Source organism: Dama dama, chromosome 14, assembly GCF_033118175.1.
Source record: "Dama dama isolate Ldn47 chromosome 14, ASM3311817v1, whole genome shotgun sequence".
In the NCBI taxonomy this organism is placed as follows: Eukaryota; Metazoa; Chordata; class Mammalia; order Artiodactyla; family Cervidae; genus Dama; species Dama dama.
This window is the reverse complement of record NC_083694.1, coordinates 48,637,221-48,664,098: the sequence shown is the minus strand read 5'-3', so window position 1 is coordinate 48,664,098 and position 26,878 is coordinate 48,637,221. Positions and strand designations below refer to the sequence as shown.

Genomic DNA, 26,878 nt, shown 5'->3' with positions numbered 1-26,878 from the left:
GAACCGCAGAGCAGGGCTCCTCACTTGCTTCACGCAGGGCATTTCATTCATTCATGCAACCACACTGTGGAGTTAGTAAAGTACAGCGGAAAACATGTTCGTTAGGAGAACAAAGAACTAGAGCTCCAAGCATCCTTACCTTGTCCTGAAGTATCCTGGACAAGCCCCCAAGATGAAAGGTTGTTTCTGAATCACGAAGAGACGCTGGGCTTCTCTTGGCCTCCGGAGGAGAAGAATTCAATCCGGGGCCAGAGACGAGGCTGGATCACTCAGAGCTTTTGTGCAGCAAAGTTTTATTAAAGTATAAAGGAGATAGAGAAAGCTTCTGACAGACATCAGAAGGGGGTAAAAAGAGTACCCCTGATTGTGTTTTTGGAAGACAAACCTTTTAGATTTTATATACTGCAACTGATAGCAATCAAATATGATTTCTCAAGTTTATGTTCTCATTTTTAAAAAGTTTAGGTTCTCTTGATTCTTTAAAAGCTACAAGTGAATTGACTTATTACTACAAGCAGTGACTATGTAACTTAAAAAATTTTGTGCATATTACTGGAGACTCTTCAATTGATTCTCTGAAAACCTATAGCTAAGGCTTGATGTTGTTTTTTATTTTTTGATGTTGTTTTTTAAAAAAGGAAATATTATCTAATTGTGATTTTATTATTTTTGTTCTTTTTTCTTTTTTAATTAGTAAATGTCAGGTAAATGTTTCATCTTGAACACTTGAGGACTACTTGAGTACTATAGGAAATGTGTTGTTTTGAAAAGAGTAGACAAAACCAGGACATCACATTTACATTTTGTTTTTGTTGTTCAGTTGCTAAGTTGTGTCTGACTCTTTACAATCCCATGGACTACAGCATGCCAGGCTTCCCTGTCCTTCACTATATTCTGAAGTTTGCTCAAACTCATATCTATTGAGTCAGTGATGCCATTCAACCATCTCACCTGTCACCCCTTTCTCCTCCTGCCCTCAATCTTTCCCAGCATCAGGGTCTTTTCCAGTGAGTCAGCACTGCATCAGGTGGCCAAAGTATTCAAGCTTCAGCATCAGTTCTTCCAGTGAATATCCAGGGTTGATTTCCTTTGAATTGACTGGTTTGATCTCCTTGCTGTCCAAGGAACTCTCATCAGTCTTCTCCAGCACCGCAGTTCAAAAGCATCAATTCTTTGGTGCTTAGCTTTCTTTATGGTCCATCTGTCACATCTGTACATGCTGAGTTTGTATGAATATGAAGAGGTTTTTAAGATTTGGGTGTTTCTGGTCTACCCAGTGTAAAAGAGTAGTGTAATACCTAATGAAGTTCTTTGTTAAATTTGGAGACAAATTTGTATTTTGTTTCCCTTATATATTCTATTCCCCTTATATAACAATGATGGGGACTGTGAGCCCACCATTTTGATGGAGGGCCATTTGACTTTGTTTTACATGCATAATCTGTGCATTGAGTATTTGGTCCCTCTTTTCAGTATTGCATTTAGCTCTTTGTTATTCAGAATTTAAGCTTAAATATTTGTTTTTCCTTTCATATTTTGGCTTTTTTTTTTTGACAGAGAGTTGGCTGATGCTTCCCTCTTTTCTCTTTCTTCTTTCTAATAGAATAAACCTTTGTGCTCTTGGACTGAAGTGATAAGTTGTGTATGTGTGTGCATGTTAAAATATACAAAATACAAAATTTATTATTTTAACCATTTGATGTGTACAGTTGGTGACATTAAGTGCATTCACAGAGAAGTCCCTGGTGGTCCAGTGGTTGGATTTGGTGCTTTTACTGCCAGGGCCCAGGTTCCATCCCTGGTTGGGGAACTAATCCTGGAAGCTGCTTGTTGGCACAGCCAAAAAAAAGTGTACTCACAATGTTATTACCATTAGCACTATAACCATTAGCACTATCTATTTCTAGAATTTTTTCATTCCATATAAAATTCCATTCTATACCATTAAGCAGTATCTCCCCAACCTTTATTCTACATTGTCTTCATGAATTTGTCTATTCCAGATACCTCATATAAGTGGAATCATAAATTAATTATCCTTTTGTGTCTGGCTTATTTCATTTAGTATGTTTTCAAGGTTTATCCATGTTCTAGCACATAGCAAAACTTCATTTCTTTTTATGTCTTAATATTCCAATTTCTGTATATACCACATTTCATTTTATTCATCCATTGATGGACACTTGGGTTGTTTCCATCTTTTGGTGTTTGTGAATAACGACATTGGTGCACATGTACCAACATTGGTACATATGAGGGCTTCCCTCATAGCTCAGTTGGTAAAGAATCTGCCTGAGATGCAGGAGACCCTGGTTCAATTCCTGGGTTGGGAAGATCTGCTGGAGAAGGGATAGGCTACCCACTCCAGTATTCTTGGGCTTCCCTTGTGGCTCAGCTGGTAAAGAATCCACCCAATGCGGGAGACCTGGGTTCGATCCCTGGGTAGGGAAGATCCCCTGGAGAAGGGAAAGGCTACCCACTCCAGTATTCTGGCCTGGAGAATTCTATGGACTAAGTCCATGTGGTCGCAAAGAGTCGGACACGACTGAGCGACTTTCACCTTCACCTTCACCAACATTGGTGCTCAAATAGTTGAGCTGTAGTTTTCAGTTGTCTTGGGTATATACCTAGGAAGTGCTGGGTCGTATGATAATCCTGTGCTTAACTTTTGGAGAAAATGCTACTTTCCCACAGTGGCTGTACCATTTTACAGTTCCAGCAGCTATATAGGAGGTTTCAGATTTCTCCATATCCTTGCCAATACTTGTTCTGTTCTGTCCTCTTTTCTAATAGCCAAACTAGTGGGTGTGAACTGAGTGGTTATTTTATTGTGGTTTTGATTTGTATTTCCCTAATGATTAATGATTTTGAGCATCTTTTTCTGTGCTTGTCTGCCATCTGTATATCTTCTTTGGAGATGTGTCTTGTCCAATTTTTAGAAAATGAGTTAAAATTTCTTAGATTCTTGATACAGGTCCTTTGTCAGATACATTTGAAGGGTTTTTTTTTAATGTTTATATTTCTGTTTCTATCATTTTATTCCCCAAATTTAAAAGATCCTTTCATCAGTTAATTTACCCCACATAATTTCGTTACATCTAGTTCAGTTGTGTGATGAAACTGGATTTTAGGATTATGTTTCCCTTGTGAGAGGTAACAACTTAAATCATACTGGAGAATATAAATGAAAAGTTCTGCTTTCTGATAATGTCAGCTTCTTCAGGGGAAGTGTAAAATTATGATCTTGGATTGTCAGCATGTGAGAGTGTTATATTTAAAAGTGCTGTGCCTGCTTTTTTAAAATGCCAAATTAAAAAAAAAGCCAGATTACAGGGATATATAAAATACAATTAACTCCTAATGAAATTTGTAAAATTTTCTTGAATTTCAAAATTCTAGATAATTATATTTTTTACATGCATGCTTCAGAATATAAATGATGCCCTACAGTTTTTCTTTTTGTACATAGTAAACATTATTTTTGAAATGAAAATGAGAACATAGAGTCTGTCAAAAGATTTTCTGATGTATTAATTTATATAAACAATTTAGTTATACATAAATTATAAATTTTAACACTTTTAATCCTCTGGAAAAGAGAATTAAATAGCAAAAAAATTACATTAAAAATTAAGACTGATACTTGCACATGCACAGAATATTTGAATTTATTTTGCCTTCCAGCAAGGAGTGAAATCATCTTATTTTTTCAGTAAGATCATTTTCACTTAATGAATTAAATTAAAATGAAATCTGTAAAATAGCTATTTTCAGCTACAGTTTTTACTTTAATAAAAATCTCAAGACTGGTAAGTTACTTTGATTATCTTAGGTATAATATCCTTTATTAGGATGTAAAATTCCTAAAAACTTCTGAAAGTCATTCAGCTCAGTGTTCTAGAAAGGTAAAAGTCAGTTTATAGTAAATACTATATTTACAAATGAGAGCAATAAAATAATCTGGTAAAAATGTTTGTAAATATTTGCCTCAAAAAAGAAAAATGTGAGTATACAAGATATTTAAAATTAACTCGCAACCCATCCCCTATACATGCATAATGTAAGTTGTTTAAATATAAGAAACATTTTAAAAACTATTTTTGGAAAATTATTACTATGCAGCAATAACATTGACTATTTATTTGTTTATTTTTTTAGATATGGCCGCGTGGAAAGTGTCAAAATTCTCCCAAAGAGGGGTTCTGAAGGAGGAGTGGCTGCCTTTGTGGATTTTGTGGACATCAAAAGTGCACAGAAAGCTCACAACTCAGTCAACAAAATGGGAGATAGAGACCTACGCACGGATTATAATGAACCAGGCACCATTCCGAGTGCTGCTCGGGGATTGGATGATACAGTTTCCATAGCATCTCGTAGTAGAGAGGTTTCTGGGTTCAGAGGAGGTGGTGGAGGGCCTGCTTATGGCCCCCCACCATCACTTCATGCACGAGAAGGACGTTATGAGCGGAGACTTGATGGGTAAGTTCCAAGGTTTCTGTAGGCAGGTATTTTGTATTTGATATGGTGAGAAACAGAAACTCGTATTTAGGGGCCCCAGATGGATTTAAAGTTTTGGGCATTCTCAATGTTTCCTATTTTGGGTTGGAAACGGAAGTGATTTCTATCCCAGTGGCTGGTGTCTTATGGAATCGTAGAGGATATTTCCTGCAGCTGGTTGGATATCTACTGCTGAGATATAAAGTGGTGGAAGATTTTGTATGGCAGCATCATTTTTGGAGTTACCTGTCTTCTAGACTTTTATTCCTTCTCTTGGATAATGTTAAGGCCTACCTTGGATATATCTTCTACCTGATGGAGCTACTTGGCTACACATTTTGTGGTTGTACTATATGGAATATTTCTGGAATATTAGAGCCTACAGATTCTTTTAGAATTTGATATTTGCTTCTCAGTTTTCACTGCACAGTGTATGAACGAATTGGATTGTCACCAAAAAACCTAGCAGTCCATATGATTCAACCTCTTGGATTCTACAAACAATACTTTAACCTGGAAATGTGTACTTGGATGAAGAGGAGTGAAGGCAATGCTTGAATTTTCCATTTTGGATCTACACAGTTTCCATGTTGGAATTATACTCTTTGATGGAATGGGGAAAAATTGAGGTGATGGACGTTCCTAAATCCTGGAATATAGCCCTTTTCTAATTGCTGGAATGTATGGGATATCATGTTGTCAAGATTCCATTAGCCCAAGAGAAGAGGATTACTATCCTGTTTGTTAAGCAAGTTGCTGTCCAGTTGAAGGTACTTTAGCTTTGAACACATGGTGATGATCAGTTGTGGATACAGCAATCAAAATGGACTTTGCTGGATGGCTACAAAGGTGAACTATTGGCGAGCAATTGTGCCTTCCTCATTTGGTGGAATCGTAGAGGATATTTCCTCTTCTCTCAGCTGCCTGATTCATACTTAGGGCTGGAGATTTTTGTGAATGTGGATCAATTTATAATTTTCTACTGTCTCAAGAAAGAAGTCTGGGGGTTTGAGAGTTACAGTTTGTCTGGGACTGCTTGCTTCCAGTGGAATTATTTTATCTGGTCATTAAGATTTTTTTTCCTTGTGGTTCATCTAAATATCATTTGACACCCTTGCCCATTAAGAAGGTGGATTACCCCCAAAAGAGGGGCCAAAATTGGGGAAGTTATGTTCACAATTCTCTCCCTAGATTTAATTGGGATTATAGGTCGTGGTTCCACACTTGGAAAAGGTTGGTATGTCCTGACCTGTGTATATTAGCCCCTCTCCTAACCCAAGTCAAACTTTCTTTTTTTTCCCACTAACTCTAGAATTATTTAGTACTAATAGATGATTCAAAGAATAGCTATTAGATTTCAGCTCTGCTAGCTCTTGTGCCTGCCTTCTGTATCTTCCTAATGGATAAGAACTTTGCATATTTATGACATATCAGATATAGCAGTAATTCTCCTAGGACTATTACCTATTGCTTCTGTTATATCATTAATAATAGCTCTTACTGATTAACATTTGATAGGGTACTAATTGAATATGAAATTTTCTCCTTAAGTCTCAGAAAAACCCCTCTTCTTTGTTAGACAGTGAAATATCTATCCAAATTCCAGAAATGTAACAAATAAAAAAGGAGAGTCATTTAATATTTTTAAGTAGGAAAGATAATATTGAATTTTTTTGCCATGCCAGTTGCTTTTCATAATAGCAAAAACAAAATACAGCCTAGGAGAAGGTGTGATTGCTACTAAGTGAGATGGTGAAAATGAAGGTTGGTGGAGAGATTTGGAATCTAAGCATGTATTGGAAATACAGTATTAGTTGTAAGATTTTTGCCACATATTCTTCATTGCAGAGATTCTAATTCTTCTGTATCTTTTGTAGTTCCTTAATCACTTTTGATAAAAGATAGACCCAAAGGTAAGGTTGAGAAGAGACTCAACCTCATGTTTGAGATTCAAGTGAACTGGTGTATTATGAACTTTCTTAAGTAGAGAACTGAAGATTTCTTTGTAGGATTGGAATTGGTTTTTGACATTAACATATAGTTGCATGTGTGTAATTGTACATGCAACAGTTTTTGTACTCATAGATTGACAAGTGTTCATGCCCTACAGAAAAAATTTTTTATAGTTAAACCATTGCTAAAAACTGAATTTTATAGTTCCCAAAGTTGCCTTATTTCATCAGAGGCAATTTGAGTAAAACTAAAACCCTAGGAGAATATATTTCTTTTAACCATCAAGTAATACATTAACAGACTGAATTATGGACTAGGCATTTAAAAATTATTTGTAATTTGATAGCACAAGAAGATAAAATACCATTATTCTTTAATTAGTTAAATTTATCATAGAATAGCATGTGGCAGCCCAATATTTTGATATCCTAAGTGGTTTTTGGTTTGATTTTCTTTTTTAAGATCCTGTTTTTATTATTAAGTGTGATTGTTTGGGCACAGCAATTTACATAATTTACTAATTTTATAATTACCCAAGAAATTGAAATTAAAATGAAAAAGTTATGCTTAAGATTTTTTTCTATACTTCTTTGAAAATGCCCTCCTATTGCTGGACATGGGCATGCATTGCAATGAGGCTTTCATGTCTGTGTAAAAAACATATCATGGAAATTTTGCCTGAAATACAGTTGCAAAGTAAATACAGTTTGGCATATATTTTAATCTGATGAAAGTATAGAACACTTTCATATTAAAATGAAAGTCTCTTCTTGTTCCATTAAATTTAAAATAAAAAAGGAAATGGCATATGTCTATTTCTGTATATAAGCCAGAAAATCCCTAATAAAAAGAGCAACTGACTTACAGAACACTAGTCATGAAAGCCCAATATACAGTTACAACAGTAATTGCTTAGCTGTGGAAATAAGTTTTGGAGTCAAGTAAAATGTTAAGCTTGTTAATGTTTGCTTACTAAAGTAGGTTACTGCTGTTTAGAAAATGACCAGTTGCACAAAGAAAATGCTGAAGTGAATGTTTGCATGACTTGCTTTTAGTTTTGCTTTCCCATTTCTGATTGATTAAATATTTTTCCCCCCTCCTAAATGCAGGGCTTCAGATAACAGGGAGCGTGCTTATGAACATAGTGCCTATGGACACCATGAACGGGGGACGGGAGGATTTGATCGGACAAGACATTACGATCAGGATTACTATAGAGATCCTCGAGAGCGGACTTTACAACATGGGCTCTATTATACTTCTCGGAGTCGAAGTCCAAACCGTTTTGATGCTCATGACCCCCGATACGAACCTAGGGCTCGGGAGCAGTTTACACTGCCCAGTGTGGTTCACAGGGATATCTACAGGGATGACATTACCCGGGAGGTGCGAGGCAGACGGCCCGAGCGGAGCTACCAGCACAGCAGGAGTCGGTCACCTCACTCGTCCCAGTCTAGGAATCAGTCTCCTCAGAGGCTGGCTAGTCAAGCGTCTAGACCCACAAGGTCCCCTAGCGGCAGCGGCTCTAGAAGTAGATCCTCCAGTAGCGATTCAATCAGCAGCAGCAGTAGTACCAGCAGTGACAGGTAGGTTAACAGTCTGTTGTTATCAGAGACCAGGTCTTGAGGAAATTGTTACCAATGTGCTACCATCAGTGGTACTGATTTCTAGTACAGTAATATTTTTGAAAGTAATCTTGGATCATGTATATAATGAATGAAGAAACTTTGATTAGCCCTGTGGCCAACGAATTAACTATTTTTCCAAGTACTTGAATCTAAATGATGATTTGCAAATACTGTTTCATCCTTCAGATGCTGAATGTTAAAATTGCCAAAAAGGAAGAAAAGCGGTAACTTCAGTTGTATGAAACAAATCTTGTGCCATACAATGAACTTTTCAAAGTTCTTTAATTTCTTAGTATATACTATTTCTATTATTTGGTTGAAAATTTGTAAAAGCTGTTGGGGTAAAGATGTATTGGTGAAATATATTGTTGATCAGTTTATTATCAATGTATAAATTGATGTGTACATTTTAACTAATTTTAACATCAAGATGGTAATCAATTTATAAACTCAAGTAGGAAAGCTTTCTTTAAAATTCAGGTTGTGTCTTTGCTGTTCACTAAGGGTGAGTAGGCTAATTTTGTTAGTTGGGATTTTTTTTTTTTTTTTACAAAGGAGTTGTATTTCAAAGATGAAAATGATAAATTGAAAATAATCTTAACAAGAAACAGCTTGTAAGTTAGGTTATGGGTTTTGAAGTAATAGGTCAAGGTTAAAAAAAAAAGATCAAGGTAGACAGTATACTATGTTTATAATCTTGGACAAGTTACTAAAACTCTCTAGGCCTCAGCTTTCTCATCTTTCATAAGAACCATGTTTCCTAAAGTTATTTGGAAGGTTAAAATGAAAAAATACTTAAAGTGCTTAGCTTGATACCTATATATGTTTACTACTGCCTTTGATAACTCCTAGCTGTTGTTACTGCTATTACTTGAGATGTTGGTAGTCTTGAGTATTTTTTGTTTCTCATTACTGTTATTATTATTATTATACATGTTATTATTCAACATGTTAATCTCAGACATTCTAGTTTTATATTTATGTGGGATGTATTTTAAATTTACGAGACAAATTATTTGACCTAATTAAAATGCCCAGATTATTCTTCCTTTAGTATTGCCTGCTTAGAATTAACTTAAGTAAATGATCATATAATTAATAAAAGGCTCCTTTTACGCCTCCTGAGCTTGCTGATTCAAAATAATAAATGGAAGCCTTTTATACATCTATCTATCTAGATGTAATTCAAATATTCTGGAAGATGTAGCATATTATAGTGAAGCAAGCAGTTAGTTTAAGTCAGAAGAATTAGGTTCTGGCTCCAGCTTTGCAGCTTTGACGTGGTTGAGACCCTTAACTTCTTTTGATATCATTTGATGTATTGTTGAGTTAAATGATTGACAATATTCATTTGAATTCTATAAATCGATTATAAAATCTTGTCATGATTCACTTTCTTCTGCATAGAATTTGCTTAAGATACTCAAGTTTTAGTCAAGTTTTAGTCATTTTCCCCAAACCTACCTCAGTAAAGAGATGGCACTGCACTCCACTGAATCAAAACTTTTTGAAAAGTCAACCAATTGAAGAAGTGTGGAAGTTAGAGGTGAAACACATGGCATTCAGAAGGGTGGCATTGTACTTTGGTGGGAGTTACAGTGGTTTAGGATCTGGCCTTTGGCGTTGTGGGCTCAAAAACTTGAACCCAGAGGTGATCTGATGAATTTTGATGGAGGTAATTGCTGTTTACATAATGAAAAGAAACAGTTGTATGCTTATGAATATTTACATTCAGAAAGATAACTGCCACAAAGACAGGATGAGCTTGGGAAATCTACATGGAGACTAAATTACAACCGTAGAGGATATTTTCTCCTGTTTCAACTGCCTGAATCATACTTAGGGCTGAAGATTTTTATGATTTAGAACTATGAAGGATATGTAGAACTTCAGCAAGAAAATATGAATTTTGGGCTAGACAGGGAACATTGTAAGCAGAAGGAACAACTTGAAGAGATACAAGTAGGTGGAAGAATGTTTTGAGAGCAGCAAATAATTTAGTGTGACTTAACCATGCTAATGTTTTTGGGTTTTATTTTTTTGGGGTTTTATTTTTTATGCAGAGATGAGCCATTGAAGGATTTTGAGAAGGGAAATAACTTGTTGAGATCTGTGCTTTAGAAAGGCATCTGCTTTAGAATAGGAAAGAGAGATTCCAGTTAGACAATTTCAGTATTCCATAGAAGGAAAACATGGACACTCAGAGTGCCTAACTTGGGAAAAGTGGACATTGTAATACAACATTCAGATTATATCAATTTATGAGAAACAGAATCAATGTTTTTGAAGACATGATGAGCCTTTTGGTGCCGTTCTGTAAGAACAGGGCAGGTAGGTCTTCCTTTGTGCACACTACAGAGTCAGCTAAGTGTAGTGCCTTTCTCCGAGTACACATTCAAATAGTTGAAATACTTAGCTACAATTCTTAGTAAAGAGGAAGGTGAAACCAAAATTGATGTAATTGTTAAAAGATTGGTCATTATATTGTTACTGAAGCAAGTACAGAGAAATAAAATATTGGGTGTTCACATCCATTGTCTTGGGGTTCACCCCCCCTTTTATCAGATATCCTCCTTTCTTCTATAATTGTATTGATTACAAAATGTGTAATTTTTTTAAAAGATTTATTTATTTTATTTTTTGGCTGTGGTGGGTCTTCGTTTCTGCACATAGACTTTCTCTATTTGCGGCGAGTTGGGGCTACTCTTTGTTGGGGTGCACAGACTTCTCATTGCAGGAACTTCTCTTGTTGTGGAGCACAGGCTCTAGGCATGCAGGCTTCAGTAGTTGCAGTGCATGGGTTCAGTAATTACGGCTTACAGGCTTCAGAGTACTGGTTTAGTAGTTGTGATGCAGGGGCTTAGTTGCTCTGAGTAATGTGGAATCTTCCCGGACCAGGGATTGAACCTGTGTCCCTTGCATCATAAGGTGGATTCTTAACCACTGGACCATCAGGGAAAGTGAAAGTGAAAGTCACTCAGTTGTGTCTGACTCTTTGTGACCCCATGGACTGTTGGAATTCTCCAGGCCAGAATACTGGAGTGGGTAGCCTTTCCCTTCTGCAGGGGATCTTCCCAACCCAGGCATTGAACCCAGGTCGCCCCCATTGCAGGCAGATTCTTTGCCAGCTGAGCTACAAGGAAATCCCCTCAAAATGTAATATTTTGAGTGGTTATTGTCAATTCACAATGTTCAATGCCCTTTGGGAGGAAACAAGTTCTTTTTTGTAATCTTTAAAACTTGATTGTAAATGGTGACATTCCAAGTCCTTTGAAAGTGTTTTAAATCAACAGCTTATAGTAGATAAAATATAGCTTGGTTTTATCTATAAAAGAGGTTTCTATTCTGTCTGTATGACTGGAAAATTAATCATCCTCTGTGCCCCATTTAATTGTTAGAGCTTTGGTGAACAGATTCCTAGCAGTGTGTTTCAAATGAGCAAACATGGGATTGATGACAGTCTCATTGTGAAGTTCTTGTAAATGATATACTAACTGTTTCTGCCAAACTATTCACAGTATTTATTTAGCTGCTGAAAAGATGAGGGGCAGGTCGCTTAATGTTACAAACTTCTGTGTGCAGAGACCTGTGCTACTGGGTGTCTGTTTTCTTTCTCTGCATTGGTTATTTAGGGAGGCCCTTTTCTTTTCAAAATAAATTTTAAATGTGTAAGTTAAAAACTTTGGGGGTCAGCCTTTTTCTTTTTTAGTCCTCTGAATCCTTTTGGTTTGTCCAAAGAAGAATATGTCAAGTAACCTATAGACTTTTATTCTTTCTAATCACAGAAACAGGCATTTAGATGGAAACCCTTAAAACAAATGTAGTAATAAGCACAGATAACTACATATAAATAACTGTTGTTGGTTGTTCAGCTACTCAGTCGTGTCCGACTCTCTGCAACCCCATGGACTGCAGCACGCCAGGGTTCCCTGTCCTTCACCATCTCCTGGAGCTTGCTCAGAGTCATGTCCATTGAATCGGTGATGCCATCCAACCATCTCGTCCTCTGTCATCCCCGTCTTCTCCTGCCTTCAATCTTTGCCAGCATCAGGGTCTCTTCCAGTGAATCTACTCTTCGCATCAGGTGGCCAGAGCTTCAACGTCAGTCTTTCCAATGAATTCAGGGTTGATTTCCTTTAGGATTGACTGGTTTGATCTCCTTGCTGTCCAAGGGACTCTCAATAGTCTTCTCCAATACCACAGTTCAAAAGCATCAGTTCTTCAGTGCTCAGCCTTCTTTATAGTCTAAGTCTCACATCCACACACGACCACTGGAGAGACCTCGTGGGTGACATCTCATTGTCTCTTGTCTCTATGGCTTTCAGTAGGCCATGTCATCTTAAATTGTGCTTAGTTTACCAGTTTGAAGAAATCAGAATTTTAGAGCAAGCTTCCTTCTTAAGTAGGTTTTAAGAATTGGAATAGGTTGATTTAAAAACTGTATATAGGCAGTTCCCTGGCAGTCTAGTGGTTAGGACTCTGTGCTTTCACTGTTGAGGGCCTGGGTTCATATGTTGAAATATATAAGGAAGAAGGTTGGAGACAGGAAGGGGAAGAAAAAGACACACATACAATGTCACTTCCAGGTCAGAAAACTAACCTGTCAAAGTCCTTGTGGTGTTTGTTTACGAGACCAGTGCTCTAACCCCTGAGCTACGGAGCCCCGGCTGGTGTTTGTTTAAAGTAATAAGAAAAGTCTATATAACTGCAAGCAATCAGCCTTTTCAATTCTGATGCTGTATTAAGATGTGACAGTCTTTATGCCCGTCTCTTGTCCAGTATATTGGCTTTGCATTAGAATAATTTACTTTTTATTGAAAGGGAAATGAAACATAATTTTTAAAAAATAAAATTCATTTATTTAATTTTGGCAGTGCTGGGTCTTTGTTGCTGTGCATTGCCTTTCTTTAGTTGTGGTGAGCAGGGACTACTCTCCAGTTGCAGTGCAAGGGCTTATTGCGGTGGCTTCTCTTGTTGCAGATCATGGGCTCTAGGGTATATGGGCTCAGTAGTTGTGGCACATGGCTTACTTGCCCTATGACATGTGGAATCTTCTCACACCAGGTATAGAACCCTTGTCCCCTGCATTGGCAGGCAGATTCTCAACCACTGGACCACCAGGGAAGTCTGTAAAGTATTTCTTATTGCTGGTATTATTTGTAGAACTTGTGTGTGTATTTCTTTTATATGTTTTGAATAAAATATATCAAAAGTTGTCTACAGTTTTATTAATTTTTTCTGTTAGCTTAAGAATATTTTACCTGAATTATAGTTACATAGTAATTATTTAGAATTTTGAACAAATTCTGAATTTTTACAACAGATAAAGGTAAAATGAATGTGACCCTTTTAACTAAAAAAGTGTTAGCATGGCAGTCCCTAAACTGACAAGCTTTTAAAAATACACACATACACACACACACACACACACACACACATATAAAATGTGTGTGACCAATTCTGCTAATAATTTTGTGAATGATGTAGATGTTTTAGATTGCAGTTTCTTAGAGGGGGAATTTTATTCACATCCTTTTGTCTGCAATTTCATGAGAAAGTTTTGTAGTTCATTTAGTTTATGAGAGAGAATTTCAAGTTCATGAAGAAAAATTTTCAGAATTGTCCATCTGAAGCTTTGTGGAAAAATATGGATGAGGCTGAAGAGGTACTAGATGTGGTGGCAATGCATGTTTCAAAGTGATAGTGGCAGTGTACTTTCCATTTCTCTTAAAGTATGCTTATTTATAATGTTGATTGGGAGAAGGAATTCTCATGTTATTAATATTACCTGGCTATGTAATTTGCTATGATATATATTGTATGCTAGAAACTGTCAGATATGGCACTAGTTTTAACAGATACGTACATGAAGTAAGAGTTAGTTTCTTAATGTTGTTAAAGGGATTAATAATTAGTGGGGTTTTTTGGTGATGGTTGCAATGCTTAATCATAAAAACACATTTGTCTGAAATTTTATCATCAAAGGTGATCTTATCTATAATTGGGGCTTTCCTGGTGGTTCAGATAATGAATAATAATTTCTGAATTTAGTTGGAGATAAAATTTGTTTTTTTGCACTGTTTGACATGAATCACTTAAATTGAAATGGGATTTTTTTTGTTATTATTCTTTGAGTGTGTAAAGAGAAGATACTTGTGCTCTGAAACCACTGAAACATAAACTGCCTACAATGTAAAAATCAATGATTAGATATCTATTGATTTGGGGGATAAAACCAAGTGAAATGTATGTTTTAGATGTATTCAGAGGAGTTTCAAGGCAGAACAGTAAAGGTTTATTAAAAAGCCTTTAGAAGAAGCCACAGTCAAGGATAATAAATATTCTTAGGATGTTTCTTACTTTGTCTTTTGCCCCTTATTTTTATTTAGAATGAAACTATTTCCACTCTTATTTTAAACTTGAGTAAAACACTGCATTTTAAATATCTGATTTATTTCTGGATTTCACAGACATTCTTGGCCTGTTTTATTGTTTTTGTCCTTCTGTCTCATTTTTAATTTTTTAAGATAGTTGAAATTGAATTTTCAAAAGAGAGAATGTCTTTCCAAAAATTAGTATTACAAATAAAATGTATTTGTTATGGTGGACTATTCCAGCTGCTAAATGAAGTTTTTATTTTGAAATTTGCAACTCTTACTTGTGATGGATGGCTTTTTTGAGTATGGTTTTGAGTTTTTTTTTAATGATTATTCTTTCCCTGAAATATTGGTATCTTAAATTTTTAAAAATTAATTTTGGTGTGTGTGTGTGTGCTCGCGCTCACACGCGCTCTTCTTCCTTGCTTTGCACAGGCTTTCTCTAGTTGGGGCAGTGGGGACTACTCAGGATCATTATGCGCCGGCTACCCTTGTGGAGTACAGGCTCAAGGCACCAGCGTCAATAGTCTAGGTGCAAGGGCTTTAGTTGCTCCCAGGCATGTGGAATCGTCCCCCACACCAGGAATCAAACCCATGTGCCCTGAGTTGGCAGGTGGATTCTTAAATCCACTGCACCTCCAGGGAAGTCCTTTAAGTTCTCATAAAAAATTCACCTTGGAAGAAGGAGAACTAACATAACATGCCTGCTGTTGTTTATTTGCAGTCCTGGAGAAAACTGATCCAAAATAACATTGTTTTGCCTCATTTTGAGTGGGGCTGCTTTAAGTACTGTTAATTTACAGAGGAATAAGCATTTGCTCATTCCCTCTGTAAGGCAGTTTTGGGGTTGTTAGCATGAAGGCATACATGTTTAGCGGTGTGTGCTTGAAGAGCTGCTGTTCTTCAGTCGCTCAGTCTGTCCTACTCTCTGCGACCCCATGGACTGCAGCATACCAGGCTTCCCTGTCCTGCACCATCTCCCGGAGCTTGCTCAAAGTCATATCCATTGAGTCGGTGATGCCATCCAACCATCTCATCCTGTCGTCCCCTCCTCCTCCTGCCTTTAATTCTTCCCAGCAGATGAGTACCCCCATCTAATTAATTAATTTTATTGATAGTGTTTTTTACATTCCCATCAGTGGCAGTCATACTGAAGAGCCCGTATTCTGGAAACATTCCTTTCCAGTTTATTGGGCAGTAAGCTACACACTTCTGTCTTTTGGGATCACCTTAGCCAGCCAAGCCTTTTTTTGTATGCTGAATATGGAAGATGGAAGTGTTCGCTTTCTAATTGCTCTGGTGGGCTTAACTTCCATTATGGAGATTTATAAATAGGTCTAGTCCCTTTTTTTAAATTAAGTACAGCATTTCAGTAAGGCTTTTGAGAGGTGTAGGTAGGTGTTGCCAGCGTTAGCGTTCCGTGCGGAATAGGCAGTCGGTGTTGGAAACCAGTGCTAAGCTGACCCATTTTGACTGTATTAGGAGCCTTGCTTTCATTAGAAGCCTCTGCTGCTAGGGAAAAGAGAACGAACGAGGTAGACTTAGAGCTGGGCGTGAATGAGGAGAGTTCATTGTGTGCCGCCTGGGCAGCCAGTGCCTCTGAATATTATGGGGAGAGCTAGGAACTGCTTGTTTGTGACTCAAACCAGCCTAAACTGGAATTATCCAGTTTGAGTTGGCGGCTTGCCATCTCCCAGAGGCTTCCTTATTTTGCCAGTTTTTGCCCGGCCCTCAGCGCAGGGGGCGGGGCCTGCGCGTGGGGGCTGGCCAGATTTGGGGAGGAGCGCCTGGGAAGTGGCTGCAGGTCTATCCCGGTGTGTTGCTAAGGAGGCAGCCTTTCAAAAAATCCAGGAGCCTAAGAATAGAAGCTGGTGTGAATGCCACTCTTGAGTGCATCTTTCCATTATTACTCTCTTGTTTTAACTGTAACTTTCTATCTTCTGCCCCTCAGAAACTAAGGCTGGAAAAATAACTTCTGCTGTACCCGTGCTTGGGTATTTCACAGCATGTTCTGTGTTTGGTTGATACGGAATTTCTTATCCCCCAATTAATTAATCATCAGAGTTCCCCAGGAACTTGCTTTTAGTTGTTAGTCTGTTTGCAGTGAAGAACTCTCTGCCTTGCCCCTTTTCTTTCTTTTCACCGAGGTGCTGGGATTTATTTTGGCTTGTTAGGTGGAAGGAATGAAAAATAGTTTTGGGGGATAAACTTGTGACTTGGTATCTTGTGAGTTTTAATTTAACTTTGATGTAAATTTTTAAATGTTGCTTTAAAAATTAACAAAAAGTAATTTAAAGTCCTAAACAAACTTTAAACTTAAAAATACTGTGCCAGATTGTATTTGATTTAGAAGCAGAGTCAAAACAAAAATGCTTAAATCACAGATTTTTAGTGTCATGACTGCTTTGTGCATAGCCTCTTTCACAACTTTCCTTTTTGACAAAAAGGAGTTAAATATGGCCTAATTCCTGGTCAGAGAACACTGAGAAGTCACTAAAATATTAAAGCCACAAATAAAGGAGTGCATTTATTTTTGTCTTTAGAAGTGCCGGAGCTATATGTAAGTGCCTATAAATTTGTTTATGTTTTAAACTTTTGGAATGAGATTGAAACCTGTGTTAGTCTTTTTTTACTTACGGTAGAAGTTTACTTAGAGCGGTTTTGGAGACCTTGTTATTCTCGTTTATCTTTTGTGACTTGTTCTCACTTGAAGGCTTCCTATGGTCTTTCTCAGAAGTCATGGTATAATTTTACCCTGCCCTGAACAAAGGGATCATCCATGCACAGAACTAAAGGAAAATGTGCTATTCTCCTTTTAAAATAAACAGTAGCATTTTCTGAAGCTTAGAATTAGCCAAGATTTCATTGCCTGCCTCCTCTCCCTAGTTTTTTTTTTTTTTTTTTTAATCTGTTTCTTCGAGTACAAACAGTGTTTACCCTTATCTGTAAAGGATAGTTTCGTGATTTCCTCTTGTGAGAAAATGGAAAGAGCACCCTTTGATAATTTATTTACTTAAATTATTAGTCATTTGTTACACGAAATACTATTAGGGTTTCCTGCTGCTACAAATTGTATAAGGTCACTTCTGTGGGACATTTTCCTACGTCCGCTTTGTAGGATAAAGGAACTTCTCTTTCCAGGTATATAAGATAATAAGTGAAATATATTTGAAAATTAACTTTGCAAAACAGAGTTGGTTTTCTTAAGAATCTGAGGCATACTCTTAAAAAAAACTTCTCTTAAGGGAACACATGCCTGATGATTTGAGGTGGATCTGATATAATACTAATAGAAATAAAGTGCACAATAAATGTAAAAAAATAATAAAATGTTTTTGGTTGGAAAAAAGAAAACTTCTCAGTGTAGAATGAATTAAAAATATATTCAAATATATGGTGATAATAAGTATTCTTTGAATCAGATTGGAAAATATGTAATTCAAGTAAAATAAGATTGGACTTTTAAAAAATCTTTTATTTATTTTTTAAAAATTTTATTTATTTTTGGCTGCCCCGGGTCTTTGTTGTTGTGTACTGGCTTCCTCTAGTTGTGGTGAGGGGGGCTCCTCTCTAGTTGTGGCCCACAGACTTCTCATTACGGTGGCTTCTCTTGTTGCGGAGCATGGGCTCTAGGGTGTGCAGGCTGCAGTTGTGGTGCACGGGCTTGGTTGCTCCACAGCATGTGAAGTCAAGTCTTAGATCTTGGACCAGGGATCAAACTTGAATTCCGTATATTGGCAGGCAGATTCCCAACCACTAGACCACCAGGGAAGTCCAGGGGACATTTTAGAATTTAACTTGGTTTATTAATAACCTTATGAGTTTTTCTTAATGCCATTAAATTAGGGGAAAAAATTGTTTTAAACTTGTGTGAATTGTTGGTACAATCCCAAATAAAGGATGGTGGTTTGCTGTTGTTTTTTTTTTAACTTATCAACAAAGATAGTTTGTAAATTTTAAAGTGATAGGTACCCGAGAACTAAGTTCTACTTTGTCTATTTATTCCTCTGTACTCTTGAAGTGGAAATGTATGTTTTCGGGGATCAGTCTGCTCACTTACTAGAGTTGTCTGGAATTAAAATGAGAACTTACACGACTTTAACAAAATAACACTTTTCCGTTAGTTTTTCTTAATGATTTTTGTGTATACTGTAACAATTATTAATTTATTTTAGAAAATATTTATTTCTGTATTTATGGCGCTGCTAGGCCTTCATTACTGTTCTCGGGCTTTCTGTGGTTGTGGTGAGCTGGGGCTACTCTCTAGTTGCAGCGGCTTCTCTTGTTGCACAGCATGGACTCTAGGGCTCGCGGCTTCAGTAGTTGCTGCCTGAGGGCTCCAGAGCGTGGTGGGCTCAGTAGTTGTGCACATGGGCTTGGTTGGCCCTGCAGCATGTGGAATCTTCCTGGACTAAGGATTGAACCCCCGTGTCCCCTGCTTTAGCAGACAGATTCCTAACCATTGGACCATCAGTAACAATTATTTTAAAATGTGCTAAGCCTCTGAAATGTTACCTCTCACAAATGGCGTTTCTTTTAAGTACTGTAGTGGCTTTAACGTGTTCTTGTTCAGTCGCTCAGTCATGTCCGACTCTTCGCGGCCCCGTGGACTGCAGCGCGCCAGGCTTCCCTGCCCTTCAGCATCTCCCAGTGCTTGCTCAAACTGTCCATTGAGTTGGTGATGCCATCCAACCGTCTCGTCCTCTGTTGTCCCTTCTCCTCCTGCCTTCAGTCTCTCCCAGAATCAGGGTCTTCTCTAAGGCTTTAACATGGCCTCTTGTTTAAGGATGATGTGCTTGTTTATTGGGGAACGTTCTGGTTCTAGGACTCAGTTGTGCATTATTGTATCCACTAGCCACATGTGGCTATTGAGCACTTGAAATTTGGCTAGTCTGTGCATCAGTACTGATCCACACTGTAACACGGATGAACCTAGAAAAAAATGCCCAGTGACAGACGATGGTAGGAAAGACCACATGTTATATGATTCTCTTTATGTAAAAAGTCCAGAATAGGTGATTACAGAGACAGGAAGTAGATTAGTAGATTAATGGTTATCTTGGGCTGAGGATGGAAGATAATGGGGTGTGCTGCTAATAGGTATGCATTTTTTTCCTTGAACAATGTAGATGTACCAAAGTTACATTATGGTGATGATTACATAATTGTATAAATATACCAGAAACTATTAATTGTATACATTTAAATGGGTCAGTTTTATGGTATGAAGTTATATCTCAGTAGAACTATTTTTAAAAAACACAAAATTTTGAAGATACAGCAAAACAAAGTTACTAGTTTTTATGTTGACTGCATGTTGAAATGACATTTTGAGTATATTACATTAAATAAAATACATTATTAAATTTCATCTGTTCTTACTTTTTAAGGTGTGGCTACTTTAAATTACATTTTTGTCTTCTATTAAATTTCTGTTGGACAGCACAGTTGTAGAAATTAACTCTATCAAGATGGAATGTCATGGAGTAATTTGTGCATCTATATTTAGTTCTTTTCATTTATTTTAGAGAATAGCACCCATTATTTTTATTAATTCTCATGACCCTTCTATTCTTTTGAAATTACTGATTAATGAAAAAAGCTCTTGGGACTTTTCATAAAGTCCCAAGACTTAAAATATAGTCTTTGCTGAGTCTGTCTTTTTCAAATTTAGGATTGATCAGCCTAAAATATTAAAATGCATGTTGATTTCCAAGGTGGCCAAGGGAATGTCTCAGTTGTTGAAAACCTTTAATGTGTAAATCTCCGATAAATTAATCTTCCAAGAAGAAAATTAAGTCATCTTAACTGTGATATTTTTTAATTAAAAGAAAAAAACCCTCAACCTCTTAATCTGAAGGTAATTTTTAAATGATGGCTAATACTTTTGATAAAGGTTTAAAGTGTGTTTAAAATACATGGAATTCTGGTGTTGGAATTAGAATAAGACACACATTTAATAAATACTTGTCTTGTTTCTAGATGCGATTTATGTAACCAAAACTGGGGAATTATGTGATTCTTTGAGAGTTATTTTTGATCCTGGGGAGGGGCACACTCCTCTCCTGAATGTGCTGTGTCATGGTAGTTGGATCCATTTGGAGTGCCGCTTTGTGTTTGTTTCCATTGGAAGAAATCGCAGAGTTGTTGTTTAAGAGGAAGGACTTGAGGCTGGAGTTTTTTAGTGAGTAATTTGAAGTCATTTATAAATAAACACATGCATCAAACAGTGCGTGGCTTTAGGCTTCCTAGTGGGGAGTTAGGTGCCCGGTAACCTCTTGAGTATGGAGCTGCCTTAATAAAGAGTTTAGAAGTGGAAAATAGCAAGCCTCTTCTTAAAAATCTGGATAGGAAAGAGATGCAATTGGCTCCAAAGTTAAATTGGAGAAAGGCAAAACCCAAAGTTCAAAGTTTACTTGTGGGTTTGGTAAGACTACAGCATTTGTACATAACCGTATGGGAATTTAAAAACAACAACAACAAAATGGTTTAGCTTGATCTGTATGCTTTCTTGGTTTATGCCTTTTAAACCATTTAGTTGTTCATACAAGAAATAGATCTAGTTTTTATACTGTGTGTAGTTGAGGAAATAAATCCCACTGTAATAATTAGCAGTTTAGATTTCTTCTCAGTGTGTCCCTTGAATGATACATCCATCCCATGGATGTTCTAAGGGCTTTGCTGCCTTAGAGAACTATGTCTTGTTCCTTAGGCAGATGTGTTCTATCTGCTTGTCACTTCTAGGATGCCTTCATGTTTGATGCTCTTTGCTTTGAGTTACCGGAGTATCAGGTTTTGTGAGGCTTAAGGTTCTGCGAGTTTTAAGGTTTTCTGAGTCTTACATTGCCAAAAATGTAATGACACTGCAGGCTGAGGCTTTATGGAATTTAAGCTAAAGGTACTTTTGACCCTAGAGGAAAGGATACAGTGAGAATTTATACATAAGTAATTGCCCACTTTATCCGCTACAATTTTTTTTTCCACTATGAATTTTGTGCTTAGCAGAATCTATCCAGGCAGAAGCTGATCACATACCTGCCCTGCCCCCAAATCTGTTAAAAAAAAAATAATAATAATAAGCTGCACTTTGTGACTAGTTTTCTGCTAACCCATCATCTTAAAATTAACTTGGAAGTTTTTTAGAGCCCCATGAAGCCCATCAGCAAATATGCGACGCACTTCTTGGTGATAGATTTATAAGAGCTTAGCCACTTTCTGATTTTTTTCCAATAGCCAATTTTTGCTATTATTATTTGAACACTAAGATTTGAAACCACCAAACTATAGTTTCTTAAAAATACTTATTCAGTATTTATTTATTTGGATGTATTGGGTCTTAGTTGTGGCATGAGGGATCCTGTTGTTGTTGTGGCACGTGGACTCTCTAGTTGTGGTGTGAGGGCTTAGTTGCTCTCAGGCATGTGGGATCTTAGTTCCCCAACCAGAGATTGAACTTGTGTCTTCTGGATTGCAAAATGGATTCTTAATCACTAGACTACCAGGAAAGTAGTAGTAGGAAACATCCTCCAAATATGTTTTTAATGCCTAAACTTGTAAGCCTTCAATTTTTAAAAAATTGTGGTAAAATATATATAGCATAAAATTACCATTTTAGGGAGGTGGGAGGGGGGATCGGGATGGGGAATACGTGTAAATCTATGGCTGATTCATATCAATGTATGACAAAACCCACTGAAATGTTGTGAAGTAATTAGCCTCCAACTAATAAAAAAAAAAAAAAAAGCAGGTCTATATTAAATTTAATAAAATTCAGATTATAACAAAAAAAATTACCATTTTAACTGTTTTCAAGTGTACAGTTCAGAGGCATTGAGTATATTTACTTTGTTGTACAACTATCACCACTGGTCATCTCCAGAACTTTGTCATCTTCCCAAACTGGAACTCTGTAACCATTAGACAATAATGGTTTCTCTACCCTAGTCCTATTCTTCTCTCCCCTAGTCCCTGGTAACCACCATTCTACTTTTTGTCTCTCTGAATCTGACTATTCTAGATAACTCATAAAAATGGAATAATACAATATTTGTCCTTTTGTGTCTGGCTTATTTCACTGAGTACGATGTTTTGGAGATTCATCCATGTTGTAGCAAATGTCAGAATTGTCTTCCTTTTTAAGACTGAATAATATTCCTGTAGGTTTTTGGGGAAGTAACCCTTACTTATCTAGCTGTCATTCTATAGATTAACTACTTCCATATTCCTCGTATTTAATTCTACTAAAAAATAGTATCAGTAATAAGCTTAAAAACATTAACCTGCAGCTATAGTTGCACCCAGAAGTTACTTGTACTTAATTTTTTTGTGACCAAGCTACACATACGCTACACATAGCATATTTAAGCTCAATTTTAAATAGTATTAAAAAAAAAAAAAGTAGTATTTTCCACCAAAATAAGGTGCTCTTTAAAAAATTGTCCTTAGTAATTTTGTTCTTTCCTTCATTTATGTAAACTGTTGGACTTTAGAATAGGAAGATAAATAAAATCAATTATTTTAATTACCGCATTTGAATTTACCACTACGTTAGTGACCATGAACTCTACACCTGTTTAGTCTTATCTATGTATAAAGCAGAGAAAGTACCTAAGGTTTAGGCATGCTTGATATTTACATAGGTAAAGGCTAGGTGGAAACTAGAACCCAGAAAAGTTAATTTTTGAAGTGTAGATTTTCTATTACACTTAGAAATCCTTAGAAAATAATTTATTTTTTATATTAGAAACTGATTGCAGTGTAAAGAAAAATTATTGCTGGTGGATTATGGCTCTCTTTCTGCTTCTAGCTGTGCCTGTTGAGGTAAAGGTTACACATAGGCATCGCGCACACGTGCACACACACCCCCACACCCCCGACTCAGCCAGCAAGCAACACAGTCAGACCTGGAGATTACTATACTAAGTGAAGTAAGTCAGAAAGAGAAAGACAGTCTCTTTTATCACTTATGTATAGAATCTAAAAAGATGATATAAGTGAATTTATTTACAAAACAGAAATAGACTCAAAGACATAGAGAACAAACATGGCTACCAAAGGGGTGAGGGATAAATTAAGAGTTTGGGGTTAACAAATAAATACTACTGTATATAAAATAGATAAACAGTAAGGACCTACTGTATAGCACACGGAACTGTATTCAATATCTTGTAATAACCTACAGGGAAAAAGAATCTGAAAAAGAGAATATAAATATATAAATAACTGAATTATTTTGCTGTACACCTAAAACTAGCAAACATTGTAAATCAATTATACTTCAATTAGGAAAAAACAGATAAATGTTGAAAGAAAAGGAAACAAAACTTCTGTTATCAGTTTCACTATTTCAGTTAATCATCATATTTTTAAAATCAGATCTTTTCCCATTAGAAGTCTTTGTGGTTTCTAATGATAGAAGAAATATGTGGACCAAAACAAAATTGACATTAAAATATTGCTTCCATAATTTTAAAATGCATTTTCACTCTTTAATATATAAATACAGTTTTTCTCAATAAGTATCCTGAATACCAAGAATTTAAGCTAACTTTTCATTAACTTTCGGTCTAAAGAGTTTAATTTATAATATATACAGTGAAGACCTAAAATGCTTTCCCCATTTCTTTCCAGATAGTTGTGGAATTGCCAGTTAGAGCTGACTCATTTCTCTGAAATTATTTCTGGGGAACCTTTACCTTGATAAGCCAGGTTGTGAGACCTCTTGATTCAGCAGAGCCTTATTGGCAAAACCCAGCACATAGCTTGTTACATTGACTGATTTGGAATCTCTCCATTTTTTCTAAGGAACAAAGAGAAGTACAGTTCATTTCGTATTTTACTTCTTAGGTTTTGTGTGTATGTGTTCAGTTCAGTCACTCAGTGTCTGATTCTTTGCCACCCCATGGACTGCAGCACGCCAGGCTTTCCTGTCCATCACCAACTCCTGGAGCCTGCTCAAACTCATGTCCATCGAGTTGGTGATGCCATCCAACCATATCATCTTCTGTCCCCTTCTCCTGCCTTCAGTCTTGACCAGCATCAGGGTCTTTTCCAATGAGTCAGCTCTTTGCATCAGGTGGTCAAAGTATTGGAGCTTCAGCATCAGTCCTTCCAATGAATATTCATATTCAGGACTGATTTCCTTTGGGATTAACTGATTTGATCTTCTTGCAGTCCAAGGGACTCTCAAGAGTCTTCTCCAACACCACAGTTCAAAGCATCAATTCTTCAGCGCTCAGCTTCCTTTATGGTCCAGCTCTCACATCCATACATGACTACTGGAAAAACCATAGCTTTGACTGGACGCACCTTTGTCAGCAAAGTAATGTCTCTAGCAAGTGTCTTTTAATTTCATGACTGCAGTCACCATCTGCAGTGATTTTGGAGCCCCCAAAAATAAAGTCTCTCACTGTTTCCATTGTTTCCACATCTGTTTGCCAAGAAGTGATGGGACCCGATGCCATGATCTTCATTTTTTGAATGTTGAGTTTTAAGCCAACTTTTTCACTCTCCCTTTTCACCTTCATCAAGAGGCTCTTTAGTTCCTCTTCACTTTCTGCCATAAGGATGGTGTTATCTGCATATCTGAGGTTACTGGTATTTCTCCTGGCAATCTTGATTCCAGCTTGTGCTTCATCTAACCCAGCATTTCGCATGGTATACTCTGCATGTAAGTTAAATAAGCAGGGTGACAATATATACCCTTGATGTGCTCCTTTTCCAATTCTGAACCAGTCCCTTGTTCCTTGTCTGGTTCTAACTGTTGCTTCTTGACCTGCATACAGATTTCTTAGGAGGCAGGTGAGGTGGTCGGTGTGTGTGTATAGATCACATGAAATTTGCCATTTTAACCATTTAAGTATACACTTTAGTGGCATTAGTACATTATCTTGTTGTACAGCAATCACCGCTATTCATCTCCAGAACCCTTTCATCTTTCCATTAAACAGGAACTCTTCATTCTCTTCTTCCCCAGCCCCAGGCAGTGCCATCATTCCTTCTGTCTTTATAAATTTGACTGCTCTAGTTACTTCATAAAAATTGAGTCATACAATATTCACCCTTTGGTGAATGGCTTATATCATTTAGCATAATATCCTCAGAGTTCATCCAAGTTTTAGCATATGCCTGAATTTTCTTCCCTTTTAAGGCTCAATAAAATTCCGTTGTATATCGATACCACATTTTGTTTATACAGTCGTCTGTCTCTGTACCCTTGGGTTACTTCTGCTTTTTGGCTATTAAACATGCTATGAATGTGGGTGAACAAATATCTGTTTGAGCCCCTGCTTTCAGTTCTTTTGGTTATATATCCAAAAGTGGAATTGCTGAATGATTGTGGCAATTGTAATTTTTTAAGGAACTACCATACTATTTTCCACAGTGTCTATACCATTTACTTTTCCATCAACAGTGCACAGGAGTTCCGGTTTCTTTCCATCCCAGCCAACATAGTTATATTCTATTTTTTTTTATAATAGCCATCCTAATGAGTATAATGGAGAAGGAAATGGCAACCCACTCCAGTATTATTGCCTAGAGAATCCTGTGGACAGAGGAGCCTAGTGGGCTGCTGTCCATAGGGTCGCACAGGGTCGGACACGACTGAAGCGACTTTTCATGCATGCATGCATTGGAGAAGGATATGGCCACCCACTCCAGTATTCTTGCCTGGAGAATCCCAGGGACAGAGGAGCCTGGTGGGCTGCCGTCTATTGGGTCGTAGAGAGTCGGACACGACTGAAGTGACTTAGCAGCAGCAGCAATGAGTATGAAGTGATCTCTTGTCTTGATTTTAATTTCTCTGAAAGTCATGTTTAGCATGTTTTCATGTGTGCCTTGGCCATTTGTATCTTCCTTGGAGAAATGTCTGTTCAAGTTTAAAGATACTCATTTTTGCATCTGCTGGCTTGTTTTTTTTGCTGTTGAGTTACATTGTCATTCTTAAAGGCAGTTTTTAAAATGTCTTAAAGTTATAAGGCAAAATAACCCCTTAAGCTCTTTATGGAGAATGGAAGTTTTATTCATTTCTTTGACCATGGTACTTTGGTGAGAAAAATATCTAGTTGTGATACTGAACTATCATCTTAAAGCTCTGAGTTGAGGGTAAAGAAAGCTATTGAGTTGAGGAACAATGTTAACATGAGTTGTAGTAGTTACCATTGCTGTGAACCTGATAGAATAGGAGGAGCTGTAATGTATATTTCACCCGTTTGTTTCACCATTTATTCAAAGATTATAAAACAGTTTTGTCTGCGGGTACTTGGACCCTGCTGCTGACATGGCAAAGCACGCATTATAAAAATCTGTGTGTGGTTTCCCTTTTTGTCATGTTTTCCAAAATCAAATGACATCAGAACATTTTTGATCCTAGCTTCCTCTCAGTCTAATCTATAAAAGTTGACCTTTTTTTTTTTTTTTCTG

General features: G+C 36.9%; 1 protein-coding gene across 1 annotated transcript in view; it reads left to right on the top strand.

The window, feature by feature from the left end:
- Positions 1 to 26,878, top strand: part of SPEN (spen family transcriptional repressor) — an 88,942-nt gene that overhangs the window by 20,576 nt on the left and 41,488 nt on the right. The window contains exons 2-3 of the mRNA XM_061160674.1: positions 4,159 to 4,479; positions 7,560 to 8,036. Coding sequence (XP_061016657.1) covers positions 4,159 to 4,479; positions 7,560 to 8,036 — 798 coding nt within the window. The remainder of the gene's footprint in view (positions 1 to 4,158; positions 4,480 to 7,559; positions 8,037 to 26,878) is intronic.